The sequence below is a fragment of the Pelophylax lessonae genome (assembly GCF_965119305.1).
Source record: "Pelophylax lessonae genome assembly, chromosome: 11".
Classification (NCBI taxonomy): domain Eukaryota; kingdom Metazoa; phylum Chordata; class Amphibia; order Anura; family Ranidae; genus Pelophylax; species Pelophylax lessonae.
In genome coordinates this window covers 233,733,071-233,757,768 of record NC_138778.1, presented here as the reverse complement: position 1 = coordinate 233,757,768, position 24,698 = coordinate 233,733,071, and the positions used below count along the sequence as shown (strand labels likewise).

Here is a 24,698-nt window from a genome sequence, read left to right as displayed (position 1 = left end):
ATTGGACGGTATGCTCCAGCCTGACATTCCTGGCGTGATTGGCCCAGGTAGAATGATAAAAGTGAGATCTTAGGTCAGGTGACTGTGTGAGCTTGTATGCGGCTGTCTCACTGAATTCAGGCAGGGGACTCACCGTGGGTCGGGGGTCCTCCGTAGACTGGGGGGTGGGACTTGGAGAACGCATCCGGAGCTTCCAGCTGTATGAATTATGGGGCCTGGAAATAAAAAAGAAGAAATATTAACAACCAATCAGGACTGAGCACCCCCTCCCTCAATCCAAAAATGTGTTTATGGTGACGTGTAAGGTGCCGGGAGATCACACAGAGCAATATGAGAGATTTCCTTACAATGATATTTTATCATTACAATGTAATAGCTTTATACCGGCATCTATAACAGCATAGATAACCTCATGTAGCACCCTCCTAGATAGGTGCTAGGTAAAAGCCTAGTATTTGGCTCTGCCTGCTCATCAGGAGAGTCTGATTGTTAGTTTTGCCTGTTGCATGTGTCCATGTGTGATTCACTTGGTCTAAGAGAGTGTCCCCACTGTATCCAATAGGGGAGCCTGTTGGACAGTGGAGGAAACCCAGCCAGTGACACACAGGCTTTTGTGACAGTCCCAGTGGGAGGGCACAACCGCAGTGCATCCTGGGATTGGACATAAAAGCCAAGGGCACATGTGACAGGGCGTCTTTGGGCGGGAAGCCAGGTCCCAGGAGGAGGGTGACGGCTGTCTCTCCTCCTGTCAGCAAGGAAAGTGGTCACAGGCAGTTGGCCTAGTGAGCCAGAGTGTGGTGCTGAATCAGGAGGTCCAGGATACTGACGGTGGAGTTGAAGGCAGAGCAACCTGAGGAAAAACAGTGCCTGTCAGTACCAGGGAGCGTACCAGGGGTCTGCCCAGGAAGGGGACCACTCCAGTGGGGTCAGTGGACAGAAGCTAGCACACACGGCAAGTGAGAAAGGGGGTGCCAAGTTAGACCCTGAGGAGTAACCTAAGGAATAGTTCACCTTTCAAGTCTTCATTTCAGTGGTAAGGTGAAGCAGCGGCCTTGCCGCACTCAATACAGTTAGAGGTCCTCAAGATTTGTGCATAGTTGTCAAGTTGGAGTATCCCACTCGTCCCTTCTCCCATCCAAGTTCCAAATAAAATACAAAAAAACAAATCCCCTGGACTGTTCATTGACTGGGCCGAGTACAAAGTGATAGGATTTTATAAACTGTTGCTATGGGTAACCCAGGGGAATCCATTCTCAGCAGCTCCCTAGGGGGCAGTGCTACACTCATTTAGTATGCATAAATCCCCAATATGTGTCTCTGTATATACAGCAGGTAGGGATGCAACGATCGGACTTTTTTGGACCCGATACCGATATCTGGTGTTAATCACCGATACCGGAACTGATCCGGAGCTACACACAAAGCAAGCGGCTACAGTACAGAGCAAAGCCGCTGCTTCATGTGTACGGCTCCTCCATTCACAGGCGGAATCTGATATCACTCCGCCTGTGAGCCGGGACTATACAGGAAGTAGCGGCTCCCATCCCATACTACTACTGCGCCTGTGAGCCGGACCTATACAGGAAGTAGCGGCTCCCATCCCATACTACTACTGCACCAAGTAAGGGAAGGCTGAGCCGTTACTAAGCAAAAACCGGATCGGCCAGTGGATTGGTTAATGTTACCGATCCCCCAATCCAGCTATAATGGCCATATCGGCGCCGATATCCGATCCGAATATCGGATCGGTGCATCCCTAACATCAGGTAAAATAAGTATTGAACACGTCACCATTTTTCTAGGTAAATATATTGGTAAAGGTCTTGTAGACATGAAATGGTCACCACATGTCGGTAATAACCCATGCAATCCATACATACAAAGACACCAAAACAAATACGTTCAGAAATTAAGTTCTGTGTAATAAAATGGAATGACACAGGGAAAAAGTATTCTTCTACAGTCTTCAACTCTGGAAGGTTCTGTGGGCCTCTTCTATGGTGTGCTTTGTATTAGTTAGGGAAATTAGTGGAACATGGCATTCAGAACTTGTTTTGGACATTTTGGAAATCCTGTGATGCCATTTGGCCTATGCAATGCACCAGCCAGTATTCAGCACTTCATAAAAATAGATCTTTCGAGACGTTCTTGACCGATTAATGATAGTGTACTTAGATGACATCTTGTTCTTCTCCTCACTGGAGCATCATCATGAGTGTTGAATAGGTTAAGGGAACACTCTGGGAATTTTAAAATAAAGAAATCTCATTCTTGGGTTCCATTATCTCAATAGAAGGTATCTCCATGGACCATCTAAAAGTCTATGTTATCTTGGATTGGCTTGTCCCACAAGAAGTACAAAGATTGATGGGTTTTTGCCAACTTCAACAGAAGGTTTGTCAAAAAACTTTTCATCTTTTATGCTTCCCATTACGTAACTCACAAAGAAGCAGATCCATTTCCAGTGGTCAAGAAACGTTTGACAGGCTGAAACTCTGTACATCAGCACCAATACTGCATCACCCTGATCCAACATTGCCATATATTTTAGTTTCAATAGTTTTTTATAAAATTTTTACCAAGAAAGGAAAGAACAAAAGTAAGTAAAGCAATATTGTCACACATCTATAAATCATAATACACATCATATAAGGTAACATGTGAAAACCAAAATCACAACCTGAACTCTAACTACATTCAACATGTCAGGGAGCCCACTACCCCCCCCCCCCCCCCCCACTGGCACCCCAACTAGGAACATTCTGTGCCAAAGCGTGGGAAGAGAGACTCCATTGCATTCTCCGAACACAAGTAGAACATAAGAAGAACAACATCGATAGCAACTGTCGAAAATCATATGGTCCAGTGGTCAGTAGAGACATCTTTATAATGTCAGTACCATTCTGTCCATGGGAGCCATAGGTTTTTATGGGTTTCAAACTTGCCCTGTTAATGCGCAAAACTGCATTCGTAAGTATAGTGGATTTGGGTGGTATTTATTACGTCTTCTAAAGTAGGTACTCTTTCCTCCCTCCAAAGACGCACTATACAAAGCCTAGAGGGAAAGAGCACGTGAGTCACGACTAACCTAAGGAGTGATAGGGTGACTTCTATACAAACATTTCAAATCCCCAGGCTTGGAGTTGGATGTAAGCTAATACCCGTGATTTGTGAAATCGTGGCGAATACTCCCGTCCAATGTCTAGATAATTTACTACAGTCCCAAAGTATGTGATAAAGATTTCCAACCTGTTTACACCCCCTCCAACATTTAGGCAAGGCGTCGGCTTGAAATTTAGATATGCTGTAGGGTGTTAGGTACCATCTTAGGCTAATTTTATATGACAATTCCCATAGGCGCACACATTTTGTCACTGTGTATGTTGTGGATAGTGCTTTCTGCCATTGTGCGGGGGAGATCAGTAGATCAAGGTCCCTCTCCCAAGCCACAAGCTGGGAAGATTTAACAAATTCTGCATTGTCTTTAATGGCGGTGTAGAATATATAAAATGCCCCCTTTGGAGTTTGACGTCGGTTTAAAGTATTGGGCTATTTTTTGGGGTACTCTGCATCTAACATCATGGGTTTTGCGGAGGAAGGAAGTTATGCGCAGGTGGTTGTAGAATTCCGACTGAGGTATAGCATATTCTAGGCATAAATCTGAGAAAGGTTTAAGAACGTTATCCTTGTGTAGGTCGAAGATTCATGCAACCCCCCTCCTATTCCATGGAGAGACCAAGAGGTCTGGGATCAAGTAAGTCAAAGATGCCAACGGAACAGGGAGCTCCGCTAGGCAGTTGTTCCCCTTATACAGGGAAAATAGTATTTTGGTGGTAGCCTGGATTGTGAGGAAGAGTTTTCGTTACGTGATGTAAGTGACAGCTGGCATGTAGAAACAGTTTCAGAATGCCATGTGGTAGCATTGATTGCTCCAGATCCCACCACAAGGGTCTATGTGAGGGTACAAACCAAGATCTGCATTGAGCACGGATGGAGGCCAAATAATAATCTTTAATGTCTGTCATGCCCAGTCTCCCCGCTCTCCTTGACTTAACCAGTTTTGCAAATGCACATCTGGCTTTCCTCCCTTTCCACAAAAAGTTGTTAACTATGCCCTGTACAGTTCTGAAGAAGGATTGCAGGACTGGGATGGGCACTGTTCTAAATGTGTACAAAATTTGGGTTAATATTTGCATTTTAAATGCTGCTAGTCGACCTGACCAAGATAGTTTGTGTTGTGCAAGACGTGCTAGTTGGGTTTTAAGTTTATCTACCCAAAGGGAGTAATTGGCCAACATAAAATTTGCAGATGATCTGGTTAGCATTGTCCCATATAGGGGATACCATCATCTTTCCATACGTATGGGTAAGTGTCCTGTAGAGATTTTCTAATTTTAGGGTTAAGACCCGAGTCCAGAATATACGATTTGGATTCATTCACTTTGTAGTAAGATACAGTATTAAAGAGACGGAGGACCCCATTGAAAGCCGCCAAGGATTCAGACACCTGAGTTGAGTAAGCATGAGTATGATATCGTCTGCAAAAAGACTAATTGAGTGAGTTTTGTTACCAACTGGAAAGCCATGAATTTTAGGGTGTTGTCTAATATGGGAAGCCAATGGTTCAATTACTAGGTTAAATATCAGGGGGGACAAAGGGCGCCCCTGTCTAGTACCGTTCATGATGCAAAAGGGCTTGGATAGCATCCCTGAGGAATAGACCCTAGCTGAGGGGGATGTACAGTGCCTTGCGAAAGTATTCGGCCCCCTTGAACTTTTCGACCTTTTGCCACATTTCAGGCTTCAAACATAAAGATATAAAACTGTAATTTTTTGTGAAGAATCAACAACAAGTGGGACACAATCATGAAGTGGAACAAAATTTATTGGATATTTCAAACTTTGTTAACAAATAAAAAACGGAAAAATTGGGCGTGCAAAATTATTCAGCCCCTTTACTTTCAGTACAGCAAACTCTCTCCAGAAGTTCAGTGAGGATCTCTGAATGATCCAATGTTGACCTAAATGACTAATGATAATAAATAGAATCCACCTGTGTGTAATCAAGTCTCCGTATCAATGCACCTGCACTGTGATAGTCTCAGAGGTCCGTTTAAAGCGCAGAGAGCATTATGAAGAACAAGGAACACACCAGGCAGGTCAGAGATACTGTTGTGGAGAAGCTTAAAGCCGGATTTGGAGGGGCCCTAGGGCCCCTTATCACTTGACTTCCTCCGTGCGCACGACACTTCGGGCCTGGCGGCAGGGCCTGGCTCTGGAGGCATACCCGCACACCGCCGTCTCCCCCCAGGCGCCCTTGTGGATCAATCCCACCTTGCCACACCCGTTTTCCCTCCCTGACCCTGCAGGCTGGACAAAATATGGCGTGAAACGAGTATCGGATCTGTGTTCAGACCTTACCCTCCCCACGCTTGACCACTTGATTGCCTCTAGAGGCGTGCCCCCCTCCCACCTTTTCAAATATTTGCAGTTGTCCCACGCCTTCAGAGCTCAGTTTCCACGGGGGGTGGCGCAGGTGGTGCAGTTGGACCTGGAGAGGGTTCTCAGGTTCGATTGCTCCGAGAGGGCCGCATCTCCTCCGGGTCTTTTCTCCGGAGCTCTTGGGCCTCCACTCCCGCTGGGCCCGGGATGTTCCGGACTTGGACGCGGAAGACTGGCTGCAGATTTGGGACACCCCCTTTAAGATCCTGGTCTCACTCAGGGATAGAATGATCCAATACAGAATTGTCCACAGGACTTATCTCACTCCCCATCGTTTGCACAAGATGAGTGTCTCCCATTCCCCGGACTGTTGGCGTTGTGGCCAATCCCCGGGCGACTTCATACATATCTTCTGGGCCTGCCCAACTATCGTGCCCTACTGGTCACTAGTGTTCACAGTGGCCAACGCAGTGCTGGAGACCTCCTTTGATTCCTCGCCTGCGGTGGCACTATTGGGCCTTCTAGACGATCTGCTTCCTAAGGTGGCGGACCGCACCTTGATGGGTCTTCTCTTCTTCTATGCTCGGAAGAATATCGTGTCGCACTGGAAACAGCAGTCTCCCCCCTCGCTTCAGCGGTGGCGGACGCTGGTGGATTCAGTGATCCCACTTTATCGAGACACTTATCAGCATAGGGGGTGCCCCAGGAAACATGACAGGGTGTGGGCGCATTGGCTTTCAGACTCCACCTCTGACTTGCTGGCAAGGGGGGGGGTTCCAGCTGCTAATGTTTTCTGATATTTTCTCTATCTGCCTCACTGCAAGTCTTTATGGCTCGCTTCTCAGAGTACTGATATGTGCCTTAATATGTGTATTCACCTGATATGATGCCACTTGTATTTCTTGCTGATTACCCCTGCGTGGGTGACCTTTTACTTTATATGATGTCATTGTGTATTTATGGGTGACCCCTTGCACCTTGTTGTTTTGTTTTTGTTGGTTTGTGTGTTGCAATAATAAAAAAGATTTTCAAAGCCAGATTTGGATACAAAAAGATTTCCCAAGCTTTAAACATCCCAAGGAGCACTGTGCAAGCGATAATATTGAAATGGAAGGAGTATCAGACCACTGCAAATCTACGAAGACCTGGCCGTCCCTCTAAACTTTCAGCTCATACAAGGAGAAGACTGATCAGAGATGCAGCCAAGAGGCCCATGATCACTCTGGATGAACTGCAGAGATCTACAGCTGAGGTGGGAGACTCTGTCCATAGGACAACAATCAGTCGTATACTGCACAAATCTGCCCTTTATGGAAGAGTGGCAAGAAGAAAGCCATTTCTTAAAGATATCCATAAAAAAAGTGTCGTTTAAAGTTTGCCACAAGCCACCTCGGAGACACCAAACATGTGGAAGAAGCATGTCGCTTGGTTCATAGCTGCACCAGCTTTAGAAATGCATGTTCAGGGTGTGCCCTCCCAGCTCTTTGTTTTTTTATGTATTCGGTCCTGACCACACTTCTGGGGTTGAGCACCCCACCCTCCCACACCTGTACTCTATCAGTGTCCACTAGCAAGCAGATATAGGAGGAGTCCCTTATAATGCATTTGCACATCTCTCCCAGTAAGGAGAAAGCATCTCCAATGGTGAGAGGTTGGATTCATCCTTCTTTTTTTGGATAGTGTAGGACCCACTGACAATGGGGTACTTTGACGTAGTGGTGGGCTTGAGCATGATATGGCCATATGGTGGGACTAAATCCCCATTTTTTGCCTTTATATTTGATAGTCATTTATTTTGCATGTGCACCAGCTTTAGAAATGCATGTTCAGGGTGTGCTCTGGTCAGATGAAACCAAAATCAAACTTTTTGGCAACAATGCAAAACGTTATGTTTGGCGTAAAAGCAACACAGCTCATCACCCTGAACTCACCATCCCCACTGTCACACATGGTGGTGGCAGCATCATGGTTTGGGCCTGCTTTTCTTCAGCAGGGACAGGGAAGATGGTTAAAATTGATGGGAAGATGGATGGAGCCAAATACAGGACCATTCTGGAAGAAAACCTGATGGAGTCTGCAAAAGACCTGAGACTGGGACAGAGATTTGTCTTCCAACAAGACAATGATCCAAAACATAAAGCAAAATCTACAATGGAATGGTTCACAAATAAACATATCCAGGTGTTAGAATGGCCAAGTCAAAGTCCAGACCTGAATCCAATCGAGAATCTGTGGAAAGAACTGAAAACTGCTGTTCACAAACGCTCTCCATCCAACCTCACTGAGCTCGAGCTGTTTTGCAAGGAGGAATGGGCAAAAATTTCAGTCTCTCGATGTGCAAAACTGATAGAGACATACCCCAAGCGACTTACAGCTGTAATCGCAGCAAAAGGTGGCGCTACAAAGTATTAACTTAAGGGAGCTGAATAATTTTGCATGCCCACTTTTTCAGTTTTTTATTTGTTAAAAAAGTTTGAAATATCCAATAAATTTTGTTCCACTTCATGATTGTGTCCCACGTGTTGTTGATTCTTCACGAAAAATTACAGTTTTATATCTGAAGCCTGAAATGTGGCAAAAGGTTCGAAAAGTTCAAGGGGGCCGAATACTTTTGCAAGGCACTGTATATAGTGCCAGTATGGCAGAGAGAATATGGCCTGAAAAACCACATTTCAAAATGGTTTTGCCAAGATACCCCCAATGCACCCTATCAAATGCCTTCTCTGCGTCAAAGGCCAGGAGCAGAGAAGGCATATTTGAGCCTTCCATTAAATGGATGATATCAATCAATAACCTTGTGGCATCGGAGGATTGTCTCCCTTTCCTAAATCCAAATTGATCAGGGTCGATCAGTGAGGGCATAATGTCAGTCAAGCGATGGGCGATAACTTTGGCATAGAGCTTGATGTCATTGTTCAATAACGTTATCGGATGGACATTTTGGGGCTTGTCAGGCGTCTTCCCTGGTTTTGGCAATGTAACAATAAGTGCTTCTAACATCTCTGCCATATATTTTAGAGGTGGACACTTCTGCAAGTGCCTTTGGAGCCATCCATTCACCTTCTGGCAGAAAGAAATTATCATGTTGGAGATCAGGAATCGCTTGCAATTAAGGCTGACAATACATTATACAATATTCTTGAAATTTACCTTCAACTATGTAGTACAAAGGCCTGCCTAATTGGATACAAGTGAAAGTGTTGTTTAGCTTTGACCTCATATTATGTGGTTTGTGGTAAATCTAACAGAAAATTGTACAAGAAAATTTAACATGTATGGCCAGCCTTAACCTGCCCCTGAGGAATGGCAATATCTGTTAGGGGGTGCATCCCATCCAATCTTAATTTTTATGGATCACAAGAATATGGGAGATGTCAGATCAACCAAGAGACTACGGCCTTGACAGGCCAGGTGGGCATTATTCTTCTCCAAATTTGAGTTCCACATTTTGTCCCGGTTCAAAAAAATAATCCAGAAACTTTTTCTTGCATGTTTCAGGAAATATAGGGGGCAGCCCTGCCGGATACCATTTTGTTTGGCCAAAAATATATGCTCCTCCAGACAGATCTGGTGTCTCTCACCAAGCAGCCATCTGGACTGGTGTCACTTCCCCAGGAGATAGACTTTTTCTATCCAAGATAAGGAAGGTCTTGAGCCTGAAAACCAACTGCTCCTGGTCCTCAAGTCGTATTATGATCACCCCTTGGCTATTTACTTTGGGATTCAAAGAACTGCTGAATTGGTAGAGTAATCCATTTGGTGGTCTAAGCTGAAAAGGGACTGTGAAAATTATGTCAGATCTGTGCACATTCCTTCTGACATTCTCTGCTGGATTGTGTTATCACCTGATGTAAAAGGTATTGTAATGTTAAGAAGAGCTCCGGGTATACCAGATATAGTTGACTTTGTACTGTCCACACTCCTCCTGACATCATCCTCTGGATGGTGTTGTCACCTGATGTAAAGGTAATGTAATGGTATAGAGAGCTCCAGGGATGCCCCGATTAGTTCAATCCAACCTGTCCACATTCCCCCGATATTGTCCTCTGGAGGGTGTGGTCAGCTGATGTAAAAAATGGTATGGCGAGCTCCAGGTATACCAGACCCAGTTCACTCAATATTGTCCACATTCCTCTTGACATCCTTCTTTTGAAGGTGTTGTCACATGATGTAAAGGTAATGTAATGGTATGGGGAGCTCTGGGGATGCTGAACCTAGGTCACTCTATATTGTCTACATTCCTTCAGACATTACCTTTACATCAGGTGACAACACCATCCAGAAGACAATCTAATGGTATGGAGAGCTCCAGAGATGCCAGGATTAGTTTGCTGCGCACTGTCCACATCCCTCCTGACATCCTCCTGAATGGTGCGGTCACATGATGTAAAAGTAATGTAATGGTAAGAAGAGCTTCAAGGATGCCGGGATAAGTTCACTCCATATTGTCCACATTCCTCTTAATATTGTCCTCTGGATGGTGTTGTCACCTGATGTAAACGTAATGTAATGGTATGGAGAGCTCCCGGGATGCTGGACCCAGGTCACTCCAGAATGTCCACATTCCTTCTGACATTGTCCTCTGGATGGTGATGTCACCTGATGTAAAGGTAATGTAATGGTAAGGAGAGCTCCAGGGATGCTGGGATTAGTTCACTCCGTACTGTCCACATTTCTCCTGACATTGTCCTCTGGAGGGTTTTGTTACCTGATGTAATGTAATGGTAAGGAGAGCCCTGGGGATACCAGGTCTAGTTCACTCCGTACTGTCCACATTCCTCCTGATATCCTCTTCCGGATGGTGTTGTCACCTGTTGTAAAGGTAATGTAATGGTAAGGAGAGCTCCGGGGATGCCATGTCTAATTCACTCTGTACTGTTCTCATTATTCCTGATATTGTCCACTGGATTGTGTTCTCACCTGATGTAAAGGTAATGTAATGGTAAGAAGAGCTTCAGGGATGCCGGGATAAGTTCACTCCATATTGTCCACATTCCTCTTATATTGTCCTCTGGATGGTGTTGTCACCTGATGTAAACGTAATGTAATGGTATGGAGAACTCCGGGGATGCCAGGTCTAGTTCACTCCCTACTGTCCACATTCCTCCTGACATCCTCCTCTGGATGGTGTTGTCACCTATTGTAAAGGTAATTTAATGGTAAGGAGAGCTCCGGGGATGCCATGTCTAGTTCACTCTGTACTGTTCCCATTATTCCTGACATCCTCCTCTGGATTGTGTTGTCACCTGATGTAAAGGTAATGTAATGGTAAAGATAGCTCTGGGGATGCCAGGTCTAGTTCACTCCATACTGTCCACATTCCTCCTGACATCCTCTGCTGGATGGTGTTGTCACCTGTTGCAAAGGTAATTTAATGGTAAGGAGAGCTCCGGGGATGCGGGGATTAGTTCATTTTGTACTGTCCATATTCCTCCTGACATCCTCCTCTGGATGGTGTTGTCACCTGATGTCTGCCAGACTTGTCATTCGCTCCATCTAGACACGCAAGGAAATGGGATTATCATTTCAGTATGCCACACTGCTGTCCAAGGCTTATCAGCACTGGCAGGCCGGCGTGGAGAACACACGTGTCATTGGTATGTGACAACCCGTCTGAGCGCAGAAGCTGGGGACAATCACACGGCAAATGTGACACTTCAGACGCAGCTGTCAGAGAACACGTCTCCGCACAAAGACGCTCCGCCATTAGAACAGCAGATTCTGATTGTCAGGTCCTGGTGGAAATGTGCAGACACCTTCGGCGGTGTCACCGGCTACAGACATCAAATTCAACATTTCTGTGACTTATCAAATATATTCCAGAGAAGAGAACACCGGAGATGATTCTTATATAGAAGTACCCCCACCCTGGAATCTGTATGTGGACAGACTGGACTCCTGGTGTGCAGTGACCAGTGACAGTGACCAGTGACATCACAGCGGATCCACTGACCGCACTTTCATTAGTGTAGAAGAGAATAAAGCTCTGAAGGGGAAACCTTCAATTTTAGGTTTTCGCTGGAGTGTGGAAGGGTTAGAAGTTCGAACCTCTGTGACATTAATAATGTTTTCTTTGTCCCCACTGGGGACAATACTGGTGACCATTCAAACCAAGAAAGAAAATTATGGGAAATTCAACAGTTCCCAGAACATGAGTTAGGGAGAATTCTTCCAAAGGGGACACCTGTTCCAGTACAATAGGGGAATTTCCTATATACTCCCCCTGCCAATACCACAATGGCACAGGAGGGAGGTGTTCTGTAGTCTGCAAAGACAGCTGAGATTAGTGAGCACAGGAAGTTATCACTTCACAAGTATTTCAGCCCCGCCACAAAAAGACCAGCTGACATCATGTCATGGGATTCTCTCGTTACCACAGGTGTCAGTGTTGACGAGGACAAGGCTGGAAATCACTTTGTAATGCTGACTGAGTAACAATAACAGACTGTAAGCTTTGAAAAAGGAGGGTGGAGCTTGAAATCATTGTTATTCCTCTGTTAACCTTGGTTACCTGCAAGGAAATACATGAAGTCTTCATTGCTTTGCACAAAAAGGGATTCATAGGCAAGGATATTGCTACTAAGATTGCACCTAAATCAACTACACTGCTCAAAAAAAATGAAAGGAACACTTTTTAACCAGAGTATAGCATCAAGTCAAAAAAGCTTCTGGGATATTGATGTGGTCAGTTAAGTAGCAGAGGGGGTTGTTAATCTGTTTCAACTGTTTTGTTGTTAATGAAATTAACAACAGGTGCACTAGATGGGCAACAACGAGACGACCTCTAAAACAGAAATGGTTTTACAGGTGGAGGCCACTGAGATTGGTTTCCCTACTCATCTTTTCTGACTGTTTTTCACTAGTTTTGCATCTGGTTAGAGTCAGTGTCACTACTGGTAGGATGAGGCCATACCTGGACCCTATAGAGGGGGTCAGTGTCACTACTGGTAGAATGAGGCCATACCTGGACCCTATAGAGGTTGCAAAGGCAGTCCAACTCCTCCAGGATGGCACATCAATACCTCCCATTGCCAGGTTTGCTGGGACTCCCAGCACAGTCTCAAGAGCATGGAGGAGATTCCAGGAGACATGCAGTTACTCAAGGAGAGCTGGACAGGGCCGTAGAAGGTCCTTAACCCATCAGCAGGACCGGTATCTGCTCCTTTGTGTAAGGAGGAACAGGATGAGCTCTGCCAGAGCCCTACAAAATGACCTCCAGCAGGACACTGGTGTGAATGTCTCTGACCAAACAATCAGAAACAGACTTCATGAGGGGGGCCTTAGTGCTTAACGTCCTCTAGTGGGCCCTGTGCTCACTGCCCAGCACAATGGAGCTTTAGCCATTGAACATCAGAATTGTCAGATCCACCACTGGCGCCCTGTGCTTTTCACAGATGAGAGCAGGGTCACCCTGAGCACATGTGACAGACGTGAAAGGGTCTGGAGAAGCCGTGGAGAACATTATGCTGCCTGTAACATCGTTCAGTATGACCGGTTTGGTGGGGGGTCAGTGATGGTTCGGGGAGGAATATCCATGGAGGGACACACAGACCTCTACAGGATAGACAATGGCACCCTGACTGCCATTAGGTATCGGGATGAAATCCTTGGACCCATTGTCAGACCCTACGCTGGTGCAGTGGGTCCTGGGTTCCTCCTGGTGCACAACAATGACTGGCCTCCTGTGACGAGAGTATGTAGCCAGTTCCTGGAGCATGAAGGTATTAATACGATCGAATGGCCCCCACGCTCGCCTGACCCAAATCCAAGAGAACACCTCTAGGACATTATGTTTTGGTACATCCGATGCCACTAGGTTGCACCTCAGTCTGTTCAGGAGCTCAGTGATGCCCTGGTCCAGATGTGAGAGGAAATACCCCAGGACACCATCTGTAGTCTCATTAGGAGCATGCCCCGACGTTGTCAGGCATGCATACAAGAACATAGGGGCAATACAAACAACTGAGGACCATTTTGAGATGCTGCAATGAAATTTCAGCAAAATGGACTTGCCTTTTGTATCATTTTTTTACTTTGATTTCGTGGGTGTCATTGAATTCAGCCCTCTGTAGGGTAATCATTTTTATTTCCATCAAACGATGTGGCATCCCTTTATTCCTAACACATTACCCAGTCCATACCAGTATAGATCCTAACACATTACCCAGTCCATACCAGTATAGATCCTAACACATTACCCAGTCAGCCCATACCAGTATAGATCCTAACACATTACCCAGTTCATATCAGTATGGATCCCAACACATTACCCAGTCCATACCAGTATACAGTAGATCCTAACACACTACCCAGATAGTCCATACCAGTATACCCAGTCAGTCCATACCAGTATAGATCCTAACACATTACCCAGCCCATACCAGTATAGATCCTAACACATTACCCAGTCCATATCAGTATGGATCCCAACACATTACCCAGTCCATACCAGTATAGATCCTAACACATTACCCAGTCCCTACCAGTATAGATCCTAACACATTACCCAGTCCATACCAGTATAGATCCTAACACATTACCCAGTCCCTACCAGTATAGATCCTAACACATTACCCAGTCCATACCAGTATAGATTCTAACACATTACCCAGTCCATATCAGTATGGATCCCAACACATTACCCAGACCGTACCAGTATAGATCCTAACACATCACCCAGTCCATACCAGTATAGATCCTAACACATTACTCAGTCCATACCAGTATAGATCCTAACACACTACCCAGTCAGTCCATACCAGTATAGATCCTAACACATTACCCAGACCATACCAGTATAGATCCTAACACATTACCCAGTCCATATCAGTACAGATCCTAACACATTACCCAGTCCATACCAGTATAGATCCTAACACATTACCCAGTCCATATCAGTATGGATCCCAACACATTACCCAATCCATACCAGTATAGATCCTAACACATTACCCAGTCCATACCAGTATAGATCCTAACACATTACCCAGTCCATACCAGTATAGATCCTAACACATTACCCAGTCCATACCAGTATAGATCCTAACACATTACCCAGTCTATACCAGTATAGATCCTAACACATTACCCAGTCAATATCAGTATAGATCCTAACACATTACCCAGTCCATACCAGTATAGATCCTAACACATTACCCAGTCCATACCAGTATAGATCCTAACACATTACCCAGTCCATACCAGTATAGATCCTAACACATTACCCAGTCTATACCAGTATAGATCCTAACACATTACCCAGTCCATATCAGTATGGATCCCAACAAATTACCCAATCCATACCAGTATAGATCCTAACACATTACCCAGTCTATACCAGTATAGATCCTAACACATTACCCAGTCAATATCAGTATAGATCCTAACACATTACCCAGTCCATACCAGTATAGATCCTAACACATTACCCAGTCAATATCAGTATAGATCCTAACACATTACCCAGTCCATACCAGTATAGATCCTAACACATTACCCAGTCCATACCAGTATAGATCCTAACACATTACCCAGTCTATACCAGTATAGATCCTAACACATTACCCAGTCTATACCAGTATAGATCCTAACACATTACCCAGTCAATATCAGTAAAGATCCTAACACATTACCCAGTCCATACCAGTATAGATCCTAACACATTACCCAGTCCATACCAGTATAGATCCTAAAACATTACCCAGTCCGTATCAGTATGGATCCCAACACATTACCCAGTCCATACCATTATAGATCCTAACACATTACCCAGTCAGCCCATACCAGTATAGATCCTAACACATTACCCAGTTCATATCAGTATGGATCCCAACACATTACCCAGTCCATACCAGTATACAGTAGATCCTAACACACTACCCAGATAGTCCATAACAGTATACCCAGTCAGTCCATACCAGTATAGATCCTAACACATTACCCAGCCCATACCAGTATAGATCCTAACACATTACTCAGTCCATACCAGTATAGATCCTAACACACTACCCAGTCAGTCCATACCAGTATAGATCCTAACACATTACCCAGTCCATACCAGTATAGATCCTAACACATTACCCAGACCATACCAGTATAGATCCTAACACATTACCCAGTCCATATCAGTACAGATCCTAACACATTACCCAGTCCATACCAGTATAGATCCTAACACATTACCCAGTCCATACCAGTATAGATCCTAACACATTACCCAGTCCATACCAGTATAGATCCTAACACATTACCCAGTCCATACCAGTATAGATCCTAACACATTACCCAGTCTATACCAGTATAGATCCTAACACATTACCCAGTCCATACCAGTATAGATCCTAACACATTACCCAGTCCATATCAGTACAGATCCTAACACATTACCCAGTCCATACCAGTATAGATCCTAACACATTACCCAGTCCATACCAGTATAGATCCTAACACATTACCCAGTCCATACCAGTATAGATCCTAACACATTACCCAGTCTATACCAGTATAGATCCTAACACATTACCCAGTCAATATCAGTATAGATCCTAACACATTACCCAGTCCATACCAGTATAGATCCTAACACATTACCCAGTCCATACCAGTATAGATCCTAACACATTACCCAGTCCATACCAGTATAGATCCTAACACATTACCCAGTCTATACCAGTATAGATCCTAACACATTACCCAGTCCATATCAGTATGGATCCCAACAAATTACCCAATCCATACCAGTATAGATCCTAACACATTACCCAGTCTATACCAGTATAGATCCTAACACATTACCCAGTCAATATCAGTATAGATCCTAACACATTACCCAGTCCATACCAGTATAGATCCTAACACATTACCCAGTCAATATCAGTATAGATCCTAACACATTACCCAGTCCATACCAGTATAGATCCTAACACATTACCCAGTCCATACCAGTATAGATCCTAACACATTACCCAGTCTATACCAGTATAGATCCTAACACATTACCCAGTCTATACCAGTATAGATCCTAACACATTACCCAGTCAATATCAGTAAAGATCCTAACACATTACCCAGTCCATACCAGTATAGATCCTAACACATTACCCAGTCCATACCAGTATAGATCCTAAAACATTACCCAGTCCGTATCAGTATGGATCCCAACACATTACCCAGTCCATACCATTATAGATCCTAACACATTACCCAGTCAGCCCATACCAGTATAGATCCTAACACATTACCCAGTTCATATCAGTATGGATCCCAACACATTACCCAGTCCATACCAGTATACAGTAGATCCTAACACACTACCCAGATAGTCCATAACAGTATACCCAGTCAGTCCATACCAGTATAGATCCTAACACATTACCCAGCCCATACCAGTATAGATCCTAACACATTACTCAGTCCATACCAGTATAGATCCTAACACACTACCCAGTCAGTCCATACCAGTATAGATCCTAACACATTACCCAGTCCATACCAGTATAGATCCTAACACATTACCCAGACCATACCAGTATAGATCCTAACACATTACCCAGTCCATATCAGTACAGATCCTAACACATTACCCAGTCCATACCAGTATAGATCCTAACACATTACCCAGTCCATACCAGTATAGATCCTAACACATTACCCAGTCCATACCAGTATAGATCCTAACACATTACCCAGTCCATACCAGTATAGATCCTAACACATTACCCAGTCTATACCAGTATAGATCCTAACACATTACCCAGTCCATACCAGTATAGATCCTAACACATTACCCAGTCCATATCAGTACAGATCCTAACACATTACCCAGTCCATACCAGTATAGATCCTAACACATTACCCAGTCCATACCAGTATAGATCCTAACACATTACCCAGTCCATACCAGTATAGATCCTAACACATTACCCAGTCTATACCAGTATAGATCCTAACACATTACCCAGTCCATATCAGTATGGATCCCAACAAATTACCCAATCCATACCAGTATAGATCCTAACACATTACCCAGTCTATACCAGTATAGATCCTAACACATTACCCAGTCAATATCAGTATAGATCCTAACACATTACCCAGTCCATACCAGTATAGATCCTAACACATTACCCAGTCAATATCAGTATAGATCCTAACACATTACCCAGTCCATACCAGTATAGATCCTAACACATTACCCAGTCCAGACCAGTATAGATCCTAACACATTACCCAGTCTATACCAGTATAGATCCTAACACATTACCCAGTCTATACCAGTATAGATCCTAACACATTACCCAGTCAATATCAGTAAAGATCCTAACACATTACCCAGTCCATACCAGTATAGATCCTAACACATTACCCAGTCCATACCAGTATAGATCCTAAAACATTACCCAGTCCGTATCAGTATGGATCCCAACACATTACCCAGTCCATACCATTATAGATCCTAACACATTACCCAGTCAGCCCATACCAGTATAGATCCTAACACATTACCCAGTCCATACCAGTATACAGTAGATCCTAACACACTACCCAGATAGTCCATAACAGTATACCCAGTCAGTCCATACCAGTATAGATCCTAACACATTACCCAGCCCATACCAGTATAGATCCTAACACATTACTCAGTCCATACCAGTATAGATCCTAACACACTACCCAGTCAGTCCATACCAGTATAGATCCTAACACACTACCCAGTCAGTCCATACCAGTATAGATCCTAACACATTACCCAGTCCATACCAGTATAGATCCTAACACATTACCCAGACCATACCAGTATAGATCCTAACACATTACCCAGTCCATATCAGTACAGATCCTAACACATTACCCAGTCCATACCAGTATAGATCCTAACACATTACCCAGTCCATACCAGTATAGATCCTAACACATTACCCAGTCCATACCAGTATAGATCCTAACACATTACCCAGTCCATACCAGTATAGATCCTAACACATTACCCAGTCTATACCAGTATAGATCCTAACACATTACCCAGTCCATACCAGTATAGATCCTAACACATTACCCAGTCCATATCAGTACAGATCCTAACACATTACCCAGTCCATACCAGTATAGATCCTAACACATTACCCAGTCCATACCAGTATAGATCCTAACACATTACCCAGTCCATACCAGTATAGATCCTAACACATTACCCAGTCTATACCAGTATAGATCCTAACACATTACCCAGTCAATATCAGTATAGATATCCGGCACAAGATTTTTACCCATTGAGATCTGGTGTGTTTTCAAACTGTTCCTTTAATTTTTATGAGCAGTGTATTTAACGGATCATCAATAATTTCAAGGAGAGAGGTTCAATTGTTATGAAGAAGGCTTCAGGGCGCCCAAGAAAGTCAAGCAAGTGCCAGGCTTGGGGAACAAAAAACATTGAAATTTTATGTCCATGGCCAGGAAACTCCCCAGACCTTCATCCCATTGAGAACTTGTGGTCAATCCACAGACAGGTGAGCAAAAAAACACCACAAATTCTGACAAAATCCAAGCATTGATTATGGAAGAATGGGCGGCCATCAGTCAGGATGTGGCCCAGAAGTTGATTGACACCATGCCAGGGTGAATTGCAGAGGTCTTCAAAAAGAAGGGTCACCACTGCAAATATTGACTCTGCATAAACATCATGTAAGTGTCAAAAAAAGCCTTTGACACTTATGAAACGCTTGTATTTATACTTCAGTATCCCATAATAACATCTGACACAAAGATCTAAAAACACCGAAGCAGCAAACTTTGTGACAATTCATATTTGTGCCGTTCTCAAAACATTTGGCCAGGGCTGTATACATAAAACACGCACAGATCCACCTATTAGAACTGAGAGGAGGGGGGCAGTTATAAAGGGATGATGGACAGGGATTAATAATGGGGTGGAGGGGCATCACAAACTTTAGATAAGTGACAGTACAAATCAATAAGCCCTTTGTATAAACCAATATCACGAATCACCAATACATAGCTGAGCCACAAAGATCAACAGGAGCAGAGCGCCATCTAGTGGACAAGATGGTCAGAACACAGAGTGCGCACCATCACCCGTCAATGAAGAGTACAGCAAGGTTCTGTCATTCAGGGACCGAATTTTAAAGAGCTCACAGGCTGCTGATAAAAGACACTACAAAGTCTTATCAAAAATTTGCTTTTCTGCCATTTTTTAGAGCAGTTATCTGCCAATCCCTTCACTGGCTTCTACTCCATGGGGTCCCACACTCCTCTCTGCCAATCCCTTCAATGGCCTCCATGCAGTGTCCCTCCACCCTTCTCTGCCAATTCCTCCACTGGCTTCTACTCAGCGTCCCCCACCCCTCTCTGCCAATCCCTTACTGGCCTCAACTCAGTGTCCCCAATCCCACACTGCCAATCCCTCCACTAGGTTCTACACTCCTTTCTGCCAATCGCTCCAATGGCCTCTATTCAGTGTCCCTCCACCCCTCTCTGCCAATCCCTCCACTGGCTTCTACTCAGTGTCCCAGACCCCTCTCTGCCAATTCCTTACTGGCCTCAACTCAGTGTCCCCAATCCCACACTGCCAATCCCTCCACTAGGTTCTACACTCCTTTCTGCCAATCGCTCCAATGGCCTCTATTCAGTGTCCCTCCACCCCTCTCTGCCAATCCCTCCACTGGCTTCTACTCAGTGTCCCAGACCCCTCTCTGCCAATTCCTCCACTGGCCTCCACTCAGTGTCTCTCACCCCATCCCTACACTGGCTTCTACTAAGTGTCCCCCACCCCTCTCTGCCAATCCCTCCATTGGCCTCCATTCAGTGTCCTCCACCACTCTCTGCCAATCTCTCCACTGGCCTCCATTCAGTGTCCTCCACCCCTCTCTGCCAATCCCTACACTGACTTCCATTTATGTCCTCCACCCCTCTCTGCCAATCCCTACACTAACCTCCACTCAGTGTCCTCCACCTCTCTCTGCCAATCTCTCTATTGGATTCCACTGAGTGTCCTCCACCCTTCTCTGCCAATCCCTCCACTGGATTCTACTCAGTGTCCCCCACCCCTCTCTGCCAACCTCTACACCAACCTCCACTAAATGTCTTCCAACCCTCTCTACCAATCCCTCCACTGGCCTCCATTCAGTGTCCTTCACCACTCTCTGCCAATCTCTCCACTGGCCCCCATTCAGTGTCCTCCACCCCTCTCTGCCTATCTCTCTATTGGATTCCACTGAGTGTCCTCCATCCTTCTCTGCCAATCCCTCCACTGGATTCTACTCAGTGTCCCCCACCCCTCTCTGCCAACCTCTACACCAACCTCCACTAAATGTCTTCCAACCCTCTCTACCAATCCCTCCGCTGGCCTCCATTCAGTGTCCTCCACCACTCTCTGCCAATCTCTCCACTGGCCTCCATTCAGTGTCCTCCATTCCCCTCTGCCAATCCCTACACTGACTTCCATTTATGTCCTCCACCCCTCTCTGCCAATCCCTACACTAACCTCCACTCAGTGTCCTCCACCCCTCTCTGCCAATCCCTCCACTGGCTTCTACTCCGTGTCCTCCACCCCTCTCTGCTAATCCCTCCACTGATAATAATAGAGCCACTGGTATATATGTGACAGTAAAGGAGTTACTAATATATAGAAAGTGATTATAAGAGAGAGAGATTACTATTTTAGTGACCATAATGGAGTCACTAGTATATAAGTGACAATAACAGTATACATGTGATGGTAATGGTATATATAACAGACTATAATGGTGACTATAATGGTATAGAAGGGCTGAAAACAATATAGAAGGGTCCGTAATGATATAGAAAGGATGATAACCGTACAAAAAAGGGCCGACAACGGTACACAAGGGACGACAACGGTACACAAGGGCCGACAACGGTACACAAGGGCCGACAACGGTACACAAGGGCCGACAACGGTACACAAGGGCCGACAATGGCACACAAGGGACGACAACGGCACACAAGGGACGACAACGGCACACAAGGGACGACAACGGCACACAAGGGACGACAACGGCACACAAGGGACGACAACGGCACACAAGGGACGACAACGGTACACAAGGGATGACAACGGCACAGAAGAGACGACAACGGTACACAAGGGACGACAACGGCACACAAGGGACGACAACGGTACACAAGGGACGACAACGGCACACAAGGGACGACAACGGCACACAAGGGACGACAACGGCACACAAGGGACGACAACGGCACACAAGGGACGACAACGGCACACAAGGGACGACAACGGCACAGAAGAGACGACAACGGTACACAAGGGACGACAACGGCACAGAAGGGACGACAACGGTACACAAGGGACGACAACGGTACACAAGGGACGACAACGGTACACAAGGGACGACAACGGTACACAAGGGACGACAACGGTACAGAAGGGACGACAACGGTATAGAGGGGCCGATAGCGGTATAGTAACGATAATGGTATAGAAGGATCGATAACAATATAGAAGGATCGATAATGGTATAGAAGAGACGGTAAGAGTACACAAGGGCCGATAACAGTACAGAAGGGGCAATAACAGTATAGAAGGGAGGATAACAGTATAGAAGGACTGGTAGCAGTACAAAAGGGCAGATAACAGTATAGAACAGATGGTAACCATATAGAAGGGCCGATATTGGTAAAGAAGGTACGATAACGATATAGAAGGGCTGATAACAGTATAGAAGGGATGATAATGATATAGTAGGACTGGTAGCAGTACAAAAGGACAGCTAATGGTACAGAAGGGCCGATAACAGTATAGTAGAGATGGTAACCGTATAGAAGGGCCGATATTGGTAAAGAAAGGACGATAACAGTATAGAAGGGATGATAACAGTATAGAAGGGATGATAACGATATAGAAGGGATGATAACGATATAGAAGGGCTGATAGAGGTACAGAAGGGCCAATAATGGTACAGAAGGGCCAATAACAACATAGAAGTGGTAATAACGGTACAGAGGGGCTGATAATGGTATAGAAAGGAAAATAACGGTATAGAACTGACGTCCCCTTTCTGGAAGTGGTCGGTTCGGGAAAGCCTGCGTTATGGAAACACCGCCATCTTGGTGGAACATGTTCGGAGTTAACACACAAATAAAAGCATAAAATGCGATAAATAGAAAGCCATTTTACAGAGTGATCAGAAAAAGAAACATAGCAAGTGGGGGATGGGGGGAGACGAGGGGAAAAGCATCTTTTAACATCAAAGGGATTTTTCAAAGGATGACTTGAAGTGGCTGAACAATTTATGAGACAGCGATAAACTTCGTCTCCGAGCAGCAATAAATTATTCACTACAAAAACATACACATGTCACATATTATAAACTATACCCGCTCCGGAGGAGGGTGGGGGACTCTTTAAAGACTTTGTCGTACTTTGATAGAGTTTTTGTAGCTGAAGTCTGTGACTGGCATCATGGGCGTTCTTCCAACAAACGCCATGGAGGCCTACAGCGTCTGAGGAACTACTAATCCCAGTCCCTGCCTTTCTTCTTGTTCTGTCGCTGTGAGGACAGCTTCTAGATCTTGTGGGGTGACCGACCTCAGCTGGTCATAGAGAAGGCAGGACACAGGGGGTCTTGGGGTTCACAGTCCACCCAACATCTGCCTAAGCCCAACTCTGGAGTATTGGGTGGGCTGGGTGAGTTTGACGATTGGTCAGCTGGTGGCTGGGAACCAAAGTTGGGGGGTTCCAGAGGGAGCAGCATGTGAGAATTGTGGACTTATTAGGTGGATAACAGTTTGGAGAAAGAACAGAAAAGTAGAAGGTGAGGACTAGAGGCGATATGAATCCCTTATTAGTGGTTCACAACCATAAGGCTGTGGCCTACTGTCAGGCCACGACCCCCCTCATCTCAGATCTCCATCCAGCTGCTGAACCCCTAACCTCCCACAGTGCCCCCCAGCTTCCTTAGTGCCACCTAACCTCTCATAGTGGCCTAAAGTGCCCCTCAACTTCCCACAGTGTCCCTATGCCCCTGAGAGCCCTAAGACCCCCCCCCCCCATAACTTGCTGCAAAACCTACAGCTCCACATAGTTTGCAACAGTACCTCCCAGCTTCCATAGAGCCACCTAACCTCCCATAGGGACATGCAGTGCTCCTCAACTTCTCACAGTGACCCTATGCCCCCTGAGAGTCCTAAGCCTCCACAGTAACCCCCAGTTTGATGCAGAGCATCCTGCTACCCATAGACTCCAACAGTGTCCCACAGTACTTCCCAGCTCCATAGTGCCCCCAGCCCTCTCACAGTGACCTGCAGTGCTCCTCAACCTCCCACAGTGAGCCCAGCCCCCTTGAGAGTCCTAAGCCTCCACAGCACCCCCTTGCTTGTTGCAGAGCCTCCAGCTCCCTATAGTTTCCAACAGTGTCCCATAGTACCTCCCAGCTTCTATATTGCCACCAGACCTCCCATGGTGACCTGCAGTGCTCCTCAACTTCACACAGTCAGCCCAGCCTCCCTGAGCAGTCCTAAGGCTCCAAAGTCCCCCCCCCACCTTGCTTGTTGCAGAGCCTCCAACTCCCTATAGTTTCCAACAGTGGCCCACAATACCCCCCAACTTCCATAGTGTCACCTGACCTCCCATAGTGACGTATAGTGCTACTCAACATCCATCAACGAGCCCAACCCCCTGAAAGTCATAAAGGGCCCCATCAGTGCCACCAGCTCCCTAACGTCTCCAACAGTGTCCCACAGTACTTCCCAGCTTCCATAGTGCTACCTAACCTCTTCAATTGACCTGCAGTGCTCCTCAACTTCCCACAGTGTGCCCAGCCCCCCCTGAGGGTCCTAAGTCCCTCAGTGTCCCCTAACTTACTGTAGAGTCTTCAGCTCCCTAGAGTCTCCAACAGAGTCCCACAGTACCCCCGATCTTTCATAGTGCCACCTAACCTCCCAAAGTGACCTGCAGTGCACCTCAACTTCCCACAGTGAGCACAGCCCCCCCTAAGAGGCCTAAACCCCCATAGTCCCCTAGATCTAATCAGAGCTTCTAGCCCCCCCCCCCCCCCAGAGTCTTCATCAGTACCCCCCCCCCCACCCCCGAAGTCCCTACAGTGCACTCCAAATCATAAACAGCGCCCCTGTAAAGCCCCCAACCTCCTAGAGAAACCACCAACCCCCTCTTGCACAGCTGTCCCCAGCTCACTCAATAAACCGCATCCCCTACAGGGCCACCAAGTCTGCTGTAGTGTCCTCTAACCCTCCAGAAGCCC

At 45.6% G+C, this 24,698-nt stretch overlaps 1 protein-coding gene across 1 annotated transcript in view; it reads right to left on the bottom strand.

The window, feature by feature from the left end:
- CEP112 (centrosomal protein 112) overlaps positions 1 to 24,698 on the bottom strand; it is a 398,710-nt gene that overhangs the window by 355,574 nt on the left and 18,438 nt on the right. Inside the window, exon 4 of the mRNA XM_082272104.1 lies at positions 134 to 215. Within this exon, the coding sequence (XP_082128230.1) occupies positions 134 to 215 (82 nt within the window). The remainder of the gene's footprint in view (positions 1 to 133; positions 216 to 24,698) is intronic.